Genomic DNA, 12750 nt, shown 5'->3' on the forward strand with positions numbered 1-12750 from the left:
TTCTCCGACTCCTTAAAATGCGGAAGAATTCTGTGTTGCCTTAATATTTTTTAAGAAAAAAAAAAGAAAAATATGGCCATCATAAAGCTTATAGCCGTTCCCTCCACATTTACATGGAAATGTAAAAAAAGGAAAGAGAACATGCTTTTAGTCTTTCAGTCTTAGATTCCTATTACTTAGTGATTAACAGTATGCAACTGAGTCTTTTCATACATTTTATCCATAATACAATAAGCATTTTAAGCCAATATCAACAAAATGTAATTTACTTTCTTATGGAAGTTTATAAAATGATTTGTCTGTACCTGTTCATTAATGACCTGTGCTAGATGTTGGAAAAGGGAGGCTGATGCTTCTTCTAAAAGAAAACATTTGAAACCTGCATGAACTCAGTGCTATGGAACAGAATAGCAAGACATTTTTTTCACTTCAGATGCAGTGCAGGTTTTTCCCCACCTTCTGTCTTTTCATTAATGGCTCAATAGAGTCTAAACCTGAAAATAGAAAAAAATAATATTTACTAAGGAAATGTTAAAAAATGAACCAAAACAACATGCACCAAAATGACACTGTCTAGGCTGTGCACCATTTCTGTAACTTCAAATTTTTGTTGGAATTCTTGACTATCATTTACAAGGGCTTTTCCTTGCTCAGTCCAATGTGAGTATTTCCTTCAAAGATTTCAAAAAGAAGGATTACGTTTATAATGGTAAACATTTTGATTATTTGTCTTTGATTTACAACATGGCTAAGTATATTTGCCACATTACTGTACAAATGACCGAAAGTTATTAAAGGAAATTTAAACTTCATTTACCCCTTGGGGTGGGATTTCTCAAGCAACATTATACACCACAACTTCCTCGAAGCTGGCATGTCATTCTAAAGAGGATCAAGCATACTTGATAAAAGGAGTTTAATGTTGCAAAAATATTTATGCAAACTATTACAAACATGTATTTAAAATGTGTGGATTTTGAAAGGTAGGTGTTTCAGGTACATCAAAATCACTTAGGAACATTGGGCTAAAAATAAAAAAATAATTAAAATAAACATAACTCAACACAAATACCCAACACAAATTGTAGAAGGTGCCAAAAACGGGAACACACAACCAGATATAATCCTGACTCCACAATTGCTACAATGAAAGAAGAGAGGACTAAAGTTAAGACATACCTTGAAAAAATTGAAGGGGGCCTGAAGGATTCTGTGGTCTCCCAGCTTTTTGTAAAGAAGGCATTTGTGCTCATTTTGATGTTGAGTCAATGTTGGTTTTATATTCCTTGCATATATGGAGAAATGTGGCTGTGGAAATACAAGACAAAATAATATGTAATACGAATCTGGCAGAAAGTGCTATCATGCTTATATAAATATACAGGTAACTTAACTCTCTAACTGTAGAAAAATCAACTTAAATTAGATATCTAACAAATGTTAATAATGACAATAAACATTAAAATCTTAAGAATCTTTTATATTGTACACTAACATTGCAAATATACAATAACATCACATAAATAAGTTAATAAGTTAATAGAGTTGAAATGATAAGACATACCTATTTAAAAGAAATAATACAAAAAGAGAAAAAGAATTCATTAAAATGATATGTTTAAAAATAAGATATCCAGCCAATGTCAGTAATGACTATAAACACAAAACACTTGGATTCATAGTATACGCTATATAAGTATATCATACATCTCATTAGTTTTGTTTAATGACTCTAAAGTTTCTTTAAGTACAGAGCTTTTTATTCTGTGAGTCCATACATAATTCTCTTGTGCCATTGTTCCGACTAGGAAAATGTTTTCAGCTCCTTTTCTTTTTCAAATTGGAAAAAAAATGTACAACTTCTCCATCTGTTTCTATAGACTGTGGAATACCTTTGGGCGGGCGGGGGCTGTGGAAGGCCAAATCTTCAACCTGCAGCTGAACACTTCTTAGAGGAAAACACACTCATGCATACCTGCACCTGCTTGGGACCTGCACTTTCTCAAGGCATGATTATTTCTTTCAAATTGGCCACTAATGGGGGCATTTGAAGCTGAAGATATGTGAGGGGGAAAAAGTGGAGGGATGTGCTTGCAGAATCACCAGGCGGAAAAACCTTCTATTATAACTAGTACCTCAACTGACTGCTAAGTTGAGTTATTTTAGTTTTCTTCAATTCCAAACATTCTTTAAAGAGTGCAACTGCTATGCAATACTGTCATAGAAAATGAAAAGATGTTGAATGGCCTGTCTGTTTCTGTTCGAGATATATGAACATGTGATAGGAGTCCCGAAAGATGTGAAATGCAAAATGTGTATGTTCAGGAAATAATTGCAATAGTTTCACTAAAGCATGTACTAGATTGCTCATTTGAACTTCTGTTTAGTTTTAAAAGTTGTTCAGTATTATTCACATAACCACTTGGTATGGATAAGCCCATGCCCAAACTAAAATTAAAACAAAGCTCTGTCCATTTTTGCAGCAAAATCTGACAAAGAAAGGCCTTTCCATTATTTCATAGCAGCATATTTCCCACAGAAGAGTTAACTGTTTTTTTCTCTTTTTCACAGTTGGTCTGAAAATACCTGAAAACATTAATGCCAACTTGGGTACAAGTATTATACTCCCTTGCTATCTTGACCCTAAGGTGAATGCTGAAGATTTGGAGCTGAGATGGCAAAAAGATGGACTTGCTACTTCAGTGCTTCTTTATAAGAACAAAAAAGTGGTGACAGAGGAGCAACATGAGGACTACAGAGAAAGAGTCCATCTGTATACAGATTTAAGAAAAGGAGATTTGAGTCTGGTAATTGAAGATGTCAGAATTACAGATGAAGGCAAATACACCTGCTCTGTAAAGGCAGTTACTCAAGAAAATGAAGGAAGTTTATACCTTAGTGTCAGTGGTAAGTATGCAACAATATTATCACTTTTTGTGGAAGGAGACACATTTGATTTCTTTCATGTTAATCAGGGTTTCTTTTTTTCAGTCATTGCATGTGCTGAATTTACCTGGATGAGTTCATCTTGATAGATTGGTTGATTTTTACAATCAGTAACAATTTTGGTTCAGTAGTCCTTTATATCATGGAATGATTTACTTGAAATTCCTCAAAAAGTACTGTGTAATCTCTCACAGAACTTTGGACATCAAAAGTCCATCTGGAAACGCAATTAGATTTGGCATTTTGTTAAAATTCATCTGTATTGTAAGGACAAATCCAAATCAAGTTTCTTATTTCTTTGTTTAGCTGGGTCCGTCAGCCTACTGTCTGTCTTTGTTGTACTTTATGAAATTTGTAATCAAAGCAGGGGTTTAATTCTTCTAACAAATGACCTAACTGTTCACATATTTGTTTTCCTATTAGAAACAAAAAACATCTAATTAGTACCTTGTCTAGAGTTTATGAATATAAATTATTTATTTACTTTCTGTTAACATGGCTGGGTGCCTTACACTTTAAATTTGTTCTGGTGGATGAGAGGGTCTCCTTAATGCAACTTAGAATTGCAGAGGAGAAAACTTTGAACCAACCACTACTCAGAGTATTCAGATTTTTTAGAGATACTGGATTTATTGCTCAAAAGTATACCATCTGCTGACTCTGTAGTCCTTCTGGGAGAACTCAGTACTGACACGTGACAACAGAAGGAGCATGATTGAGAGGGATAGCCTGTCTGACCTGAATAAGAGGTTTTGAATTGTTTTTTGGATGTCTGTGCTAGTCATGAATTACCTTTAATTAATAGATAGATAGATAGATAGATAGATAGATAGATAGATAGATAGATAGATAGATAGATAGATAGATAGATAGATAGATAGATAGATAGATAGATAGATAGATAGATAGATAGATAGATAGATAGATACACATACTCCAGCAGCAGCATACTGATAAAGAAAATATTAAATTAAAGAGTGATAACAATGCAGATATGCAGACAGACAATAACTTTGAATAATGTTAACATTTGCCCCCCCAGGTGGAATTGAAGAGTCGCATAGTGTGGGGGAGGAACGATCTCCTCAGTCTGTCAGTGGAGCAGGAAAGTGACAGCACTCTGTCGCTGAAGCTGCTCCTCTGTCTGCAGATGATACTGTTTAGTGGATGCAGTGGATTCCCCATGATTGGCAGGAGCCTGCTCAGTGCCTGTCACTCTGCCATGGATGTCAAACTGTCCAGCTCTGTGCCTACAATACAGTCTGCCTTCTTCACCAGTTTGTCCAGGCGTGAGGCGTCCCTCTTCTTTATGCTGCCTCCCCAGCACACCACCGCGTAGAAGAGAGCACTCACCACAAACTGTCTGATAAAACATCTGCAGCATCTTATTGCAGATGTTGAAGGACGCCAGCCTTCTAAGGAAGTATAGTCGGCTCTGTCCTCTCTTGCACAGAGCATCAGTATTAGCAGTCCAGTCCAATTTATCATCCAGCTGCACTCCCAGCTATTTATAGGTCTGCACCCTCTGCACACAGTCACCTCTGATGATCATGGGGTCCATGAGGTGGTTTGAGTCGCACTATTTAACAAAGTCCTTGATTAGGTTCCCATACTCCTCCTCCTGCCCACACCTGATGCAGCCCACGATAGCAGTGTCGTCAGCGAACTTTTGCATGTGGCAGGACTCCGAATTGTATTGGAAATAAGCACCACGTTTAAACATAAGGATGATCATCGATTTATATGGAATCAGAGGAACATGGGCCAAAGAATACTGATTGGCATTGTAGTCATTCTGTCTAATCTGGGACCTTATGTTCAGCAATTACAGTTGTAAAGAGCTGATGAGCTGTCAGTTTATCACCATTTGATAGTGAAATATCTCAGGTGAATGGAGCTGTCGCTGGACAGGCTTGGGAGACCCAAACTGGTAATTAGAAAATGCTGGAAAGGATCAGTGGATGAATCTTCCACTGGAAAAGCCTGTCCTTCATCTTGGGAATAGTTAGGGAAGCAGAAGTCAAATGGACTGTGTGCAAAACCTCAGTATTCAAGACAGCTGTAAGAACTTTAGCCAAAACATTGTTGGTGCCTTTCATAACAGCATGTGATGGTCTGAGTTGGCTAGGACTGCCTTACTTCTTGAGCTCAGACTCATTTACAGTCATGAACTGAGGTGAGTCAGTGCAATGAGGACAAACAACCAGCAAGAGTAAAGTGGAAAATGTAAATGTGCTTTTAATAAAGAAAACTAAAAAAAAAAAAAAAAAAAAAAGAAAACAGCCAGGGGTTCAAATACCCAAAGTGCAGAGGGGCAGTGCATTAAATCAATAGTCAATAAATACTCCATAAAAACATATGTAATTCATGAAAGTTAAAATCAGTCATATAATTACTACTAGCAAAATACCCGCACTTCGCAGCAGAGAAGTAGTGTGTTAAAGAGGTTATGAAAAAGTAAAGGAAACATTTTAAAAATAATGTAACATGATTGTCAATGTAATTGTGTTGTCATTGTTATGAGTGTTGCTGTCATACAGTATATATAATATATATATATATATATATATACATACACATATACACATACATATATATATATATATACACACAAATATATATATATATATATATAAACATATGTATGTGCATGTGTATATATATATATATATATATATATATATATTTATATATATATATATATATATATATATATATATATATATATAAAAATATATATATATATGACAGCAACACTCATAATAATGACAACACAATTACATTGACAATAATGAAGTAATATATAAGAAGCACATTTCATATAAATATAAATTATTAAACAGTAAAATCTTCTTCTATAATTTGCTACCGTGGCTATTCGTTTGTCTGTCCAGGATTTTAAATCACCTGTAGCTCGCAAACCGTTTCACCTATTGACTTGAAATCTGGTACACATATAGTACGTCACGTCTACTATCCGCTTTATGGGTGATGATTGTATTACTCTTTTTAACTTTATTTTATTTTATTGTAGAACTAGCAAAATACCCGCGCTTCACAGCGGAGAAGTAGTGTGTTAAAGAGGTTATGAAAAAGTAAAGGAAACATTTTAAAAATAACGTAACATGATTGTCAATGTAATTGTGTTGTCATTGTTATGAGTGTTGCAGTCATATATATATACATATACACATATACACACACATATACACACATATACAGATATATTATATATACATATACACACATCTTTTTTATATATATATTTTTATATATATATATATATATATATATATATATATATATATATATATATATATATATACACATACATACATACATACATACATATACACACATAGATGCACTTACAATAACATAGAAATCAATATAAACAACATTAACATCATTATCATATGAGAATATGAAGTAATATATAAGAAGCACATTTCATATAAATATAAATAATTAAACAGTTACATCTTCTTGTATAATTTGCTACCGTGGCTTTTCGTTGGTCTGTCCAGGATATTTAAATCACCTGTAGCTTGCAAACTGTTTCACCTATTGACTTGAAATGTGGTACACATATAATACGTCACGTCTGCTATCCGCTTTATGGGTGATGATTGTATTACTCTTTTTATGTTTATTTTATTTTAGAATCAACTCCTATCTGCGCACACCAGGGCGGCCGTGGGCAGATGCGTATGGTGTATTCACTCCATGTTATCGTGCATTGCGCTGTCACTGGTATTTTCATAAAAGAATTTGAACAATATATAAGAAGCGTATAAATTATTAAACAGTAAAACATTAACATTTAAGAAGTAAAGTTACATTGAGTACTACTGCAGTGCCTTCGGGTATACCTCATTTTTTCTTTGCCCATTACATGCTTAAATGTATACATTTTTTGGTGTACCTACCCGAGAACACGCGACATATAACCGACCATGGGAGAAGCATGGATTTTAAAGAAGCGTTGAGTTCATCTGCTGGTCTCCCTCGTGGAATAACTGGTAATGTTTCACTAAAATCTACAGCGAGTAAAACGACATTACCTCCTTTTTTTTTTGTACGATCTCTGAGATGTTGCTTTTTTCGGTTCAAGGCTTCATAAGCTCTTTTATGTTCCATGGTGTACTTAATAAGTACTAATTATCCCAAACCATCATCTTTGAATGTTGCAAGACTTTCGCCTTGTATGTAGATCGGGGTAATTACATTCATTGCATTCCTAGTCTGAATCACAATCTGATTGTATGGGTGGTTACCTGGCACTGTAGGGTTGCCACCCGTCCTTTAAAATACGGAATCGTGCCGCATTTGACAATGAAATTGCACGTCCCGTTTTGAATCAATACTGGACGGGATTTATCCCGTATTTTTGTAATCATTTTTTTTTTAAAGCAGCGTCTCATGCAAATCATCCCACACGCATTTTATGAAGATGCCTCCTTTCCTACTTTTGATTGGGTAATACTTGATGTCATCGTTAGTTTGATTGGTGTTTTTAACTGTCCAGTGAGGAGGGCGTGTCTTTTAAGTACAGTCTGCAAAGTGTTGGCACTGAGATGTGGCGTCAGCGCCATACTTGAAGCCCCTAACGTTGCGGTCAGCAAGTCGGCTAACATCCGCCATGTGCCGTCTTTCAGTTGCGAGAAGCAGATCATAGAATGGTTGAAACTGTTGCCCCTAACGTTGTGCCACGGCGTGTGGTTCGTTTATACCTCGTGTCTTCTCATTAAACTTTTATCTCGCGAATATGTTATTGCAATCCGCAGCGGGAGCGTTTCTATAAACTTTATTTAAACTTACATTTTACACCGTGGTTTGTTTCCCTTATGAACATGCTTGTATGCTTAACTCGCTCCGTTCTCAATTGTTTAATTAATTTTTTGCTCTTCGCTGTTTGCGGCTGTTCCTCCATTTCCCCCTACTTCGTTCTTTTATCTCGCGAATATGGTATTGCAATCCTTAATGGGAGCGTTTCAATAAACTGATTGAAAATAGTTTTGCATTTACCTTTTTAGTAAAAGGCGAGCTTTTAAGCCTGAGAAATCACCCCGTAAATGCACACGTTTAATTGGACATGTGTTAATATGTATGGTTACACAGTATTAAAAGACAGTGAACAACGTCAGTTACCTTTGTTCCTGCGTTTGATAAAAGGTGAGCTTTTAAGCCTGAGAAATCACCCCGTAAATGCACACGTTTAATTGCACATGTGTTAATATGTATGCTTACACAGTATTAAAAGACAGTCAAAAATTAACGTCATTTACCTTCGTTCCCGCGTGCGACTCGTGCTGTAAATCTCTTCCTTGTTTTTAGTTCACGTGATTACGTAGGAGGCGTGATGACGCGATACGTGACTCCGCCTCCTCCATTACAGTGTATGGACAAAAAATATGTTCCAGTTATGACCATTACGCGTAGAATTTCGAAATGAAACCTGCCTAACTTTTGTAAGTAAGCTGTAAGGAATGAGCCTGCCAAATTTCAGCCTTCTACCTATACGGGAAGTTGGAGAATTAGTGATGAGTGAGTCAGTGAGTGAGTGAGTCAGTCAGTGAGGGCTTTGCCTTTTATTAGTATAGATCAACTCCTATCAGCGCACACCAGGGCGGCCGTGGGCGGATGCGTATGGTGTATTCACTCCACGTTATCGTGCATTGCGCTGTCACTGATATTTTGATAAAAAAATTTGAACAACATATAAGAAGCGTATAAATTATTAAACAGTAAAACATTAACATTTAAGAAGTAAAGTTGCATTAAGTAATACTGCAGTGCCTTCGGGTATACCTCATTGTTTGCCCATTACATGCTTAAATGTATACATTTTTTGGTGCACCTACCCGAGAACACGCGACATATAACCGAGCGTGGGAGAAGCATGGATTTTAAACACGCGTTGAGTTCATCTGCTGGTCTCCCTCGTGGAATAACTGGTAATGTTTGACTAAAATCTACAGCGAGTAAAACGACATTACCTCCTTTTTTTTTTTTACGATCTCTGAGATCTTGCTTTTTTCGGTTCAAGGCTTCATAAGCTCTTTTATGTTCTATGGTGTACTTATCCCAAACCATCATCTTTGAATGTTGCAAGACTTTCGCCTTGTATGTAGATCGGGGTAATTACATTCATTGCATTCCTAGTCTGAATCACAATCTGATTGTATGGGTGGTTACCTGGCACTGTAGGGTTGCCACCCATCCTTTAAAATACGGAATCGTCCCGTATTTGAGAATGAAATTGCGCGTCCCATTTTGAATCAATGCGGGACGGGATTTGTCCCGTATTTTTTTTATCATTTTTTTTTAAAGCAGCGTCTCATGCAAATCATCCCACACGCATTTTATGAAGATGCCTCCTTTCCTACTTTTGATTGTGTAATACTTGATGTCATCGTTAGTTTGATTGGTCTTTTTAACTGTCCAGTGAGGAGGGCGAGTCTTTTAAGTAGAGTCTGGAAAGTGTTGGCACTGAGATGTGGCACCCGCTGCAGTATGCGTCCCTTATTTTTTTGTATTAATAGTGGTAACCCTACCTGGCAGGTAACACTTATGTTTGGTCATGAAGTCGTCTAAAATCCGCCATGTGCCCTCTTTGAATTGCGAGAAGCAGATATATATAGCCAAATTCTCGCGCTTCGTTGCGGCGAAGTACTGCTTTTAATTTTTTAAGAAGAAAACCTTTTTAAACGGATCGGAAATATACCAATAACAATTTGTTAAGGATCTGTTTTTTTGTGAACCTCGCTTTTCACAGCTGTCGCGCTACGGCGTGTGTTTCGTTTATTTGACAGTATGTAGATCGTGGTAATTACATTCATGGCATTCGTTTTCTGAATCACAATCTGACTGTATGGGTGGTTACCTGCCAGGTTATGCTTGTGGTTGGTCAGGAAGTCGCCTTACATCCGCCACGTGCCCTCTTTCTGTTCCCAGAAGCTGATCATAGAATGGTTTTAATAGTTTACTTTCAAATAATGCAAAGAGTATGCGACACATGTTTCTCCCTAATTCTGGGCTCATCAGGCATACACACTCACTGCATCCCCTCTCGGGAATCGAATCTCTATCATCAGCGCCAGAGTTGAAGCCCCTAACATTGCGGTCAGCAAGTCGGCTAACATCCGCCATGTGCCGTCTTTCAGTTGCGAGAAGCAGATCATTGAATGGTTGAAACAGTTGCCCCTAACGTTGCGCTACGGCGTGTGGTTCGTTTATACCTCGTGTCTTCTCATTAAACTTTTATCTCGCGAATATATTATTGCAATCTGCAGCGGTAGCGTTTCTATAAACTTAATTTAAACTTACGTTTTACACCGTGCTTTGTTTCCCTTATGAACATGCTTGTATGCTTCACTCGCTCGCTTCTTATTGTTTCGCTCCCTTCTCAATTGTTTAATGAATTTTTTGTTCTTCGCTGTTTGTGGCTCTTCCTTCATTTCTCCCTATTGCGTTCTTTTATCTCGCGAATATGTTATTGCAATCCGCAACGGGAGCGTTTCAATAAACTTAATTTAAACTTACGTTTAACACCGTGCTTTGTTTCCCTTATGAAGATGCTTGTATGCTTCACTCGCTCGCTTCTTATTGTTTCGCTCCCTTCTCAATTGTTTAATGAATTTTTTGTTCTTCGCTGTTTGCGGCTCTTCCTTCATTTCTCCCTACTGCGTTCACAGTCTTTTCACGTGATTACGTGGGAGGCGTGATGACGTGACACTCAACTCCGCCTCCCACGGCCATCGAGCTGCCTTCCATTACAGTATATTGTCAAAAAAGAGGTTCCAGTTATGACCATTACGCGTTGAATTTCGAAATGAAACCTGCCTAACTTTTGTAAGTAAGCTGTAAGGAATCAGCCTGCCAAATTTTAGCCTTCCACCTACATGGGAAGTTGGAGAATTAGTGATGAGTGAGTGAGTGAGTCAGTCAGTCAGTCAGTCAGTCAGTCAGTCAGTGAGTCAGTGAGGGCTTTGCCTTTTATTAATATGTATAGATTACATTATCACCATGGGGAAATTGGATCTCCTTTACTTTTCCTCCTTTGCTCATCCTCTTTGTTACCCCAGCTTAACTAAACTGGTATTGTCAGGTGGAGGAGACTCCAGCAGCCTGCAGTCCCAGCCTCCGGCCCTCATCACAACTGCCTCTTCTGGTATCAAGTTGGTTCACCCATCTTCCTCACACCCTTCTGACAACTTCTGGGTATCTAGGAAGGCTCCTCTTTTGTTTCCTGCTCCTCCTAATTGCTTAGCAGAGATGATCTGCCCCTAAAGTGCTGAACTCTTGCTCATCTGCAGTGCCACCTACCACCTGTTTCCCCTTCACTGCACCAGCTTCAGCTCTCTCATTCTGCCTTTTTCATCTTGCCTTTCACATTTTTTTTTCATTTTCCTTTTCTACCTACTGTGGTAGACTTCATTTTTTTATCCAAGAGACTGAAAAAGGCGTTATATTTCTGCAATTGAGGGATGTTATGTTTTCTGATGAAGGAGAATTTATTATTTCAGATCATCATCATTTTAATAATATAAAGCTCCTGGTTCCAGTTGATATGATTGGGAACTACCTTTAATTTTAAGATATTTAACCCCTTAACCGCCCTCTGCCGGATATATCCGGCACCGTTGTTTTATTGCTAACGCCATACTGCCGGAATTATCCGGCACATTTGCCTGTGGTTATATGAATGCCTGCAGGTAGTATAACTGACGGTTTGGCGTGGGTATTATTACTACGTTGTATTTCGACAAGTCTGTGGTTGTTTTGGCCGGTCATGTGACGTGATTCGCATGTAACAGCTGTGAATATGGCGAAACGTAAACTGACTTCAAGTGAGGCTTTGCAGGCGATTTTGGACAGTTCTGATCATGATTGTAGCAGTTCTGAAGAAGATTTTAGCGACAATGATGAGCAGCAACGTGCGCTGCATGATACTGTGAATGAAGACGCATCGGATGACGGCGATGAGTGGGTGTATCCCCAGCATCTCAACTGGACTGCTGCCTGAGGTGAACTACCTTTTCTGCATCCGTTTGAGGCAACGTGTGGCTTTATTGTTGATGTAAACAATTACACTGCTGAGCAGTTTTATGAGCTGTTTGTGTCACCTGATTTGATCAGACATTTTGTTCATCAGACAAATCTGTATGCAGCACAGTTTATTGAGAAAAATCCCAATTTACCTCCACATTCCCGTGTTCGTGCTTGGTTTGACACTGATGAAAACGAAATGAAAAAATTCATTGGGATTTTGATGTTGATGGGAATAATCAGAAAACCAGATATTGAGATGTACTGGTCTACAGATCCTATGTATGCAACACCTATTTTTGCAGCTGTCATGACACGTAACCGATTCTCTTTGCTGCTGAAATTCTTTCATTTGAATGACAACAGAAATGAGCCAGATAAGAAAGATCCAAACCGCGACCGCTTGTTCAAGCTACGTCCTTTGATTGATCATTTATTTGAAGCATTTCAGTTGCCCTACATGCCAGGACCGTCAGTTGCAGTTGATGAAAGTTTATTGTTGTGGAAGGGCCGCTTACAGTTTTGGCAGTATCTACCATTGAAAAGGGCACGGTTTGGTATCAAGATGTTTTGCTTAGCTGAGAATTCAGGTTACATTTATAGATTTCATGTATACACTGGCAAAGAGGATCCTATGAGTAGTATTTCAGCAGTGTTGCCAGATGAATGTAAGGACTTTGGACTTTCAGAAAAACGCTGTCGTGTCTGTTCAAAGAAGGGTCAGCGTAGAGACGTCAAGACCTTCTGCTCAAA

General features: G+C 37.7%; 2 protein-coding genes across 2 annotated transcripts in view; both read left to right on the forward strand.

Moving 5' to 3' along the window:
- The window catches only part of LOC114643436 (E3 ubiquitin-protein ligase TRIM39-like), a 303199-nt gene that overhangs the window by 132965 nt on the left and 157484 nt on the right, over window positions 1-12750 (forward strand). The window lies entirely within an intron of this gene.
- LOC114643435 (hemicentin-1-like) overlaps window positions 1-12750 on the forward strand; it is a 99969-nt gene that overhangs the window by 56677 nt on the left and 30542 nt on the right. Inside the window, exon 10 of the mRNA XM_051922290.1 lies at window positions 2572-2907. Within this exon, the coding sequence (XP_051778250.1) occupies window positions 2572-2907 (336 nt within the window). The remainder of the gene's footprint in view (window positions 1-2571; window positions 2908-12750) is intronic.

This window comes from Erpetoichthys calabaricus, chromosome 2 (genome assembly GCF_900747795.2).
Source record: "Erpetoichthys calabaricus chromosome 2, fErpCal1.3, whole genome shotgun sequence".
Lineage (NCBI taxonomy): Eukaryota > Metazoa > Chordata > Cladistia > Polypteriformes > Polypteridae > Erpetoichthys > Erpetoichthys calabaricus.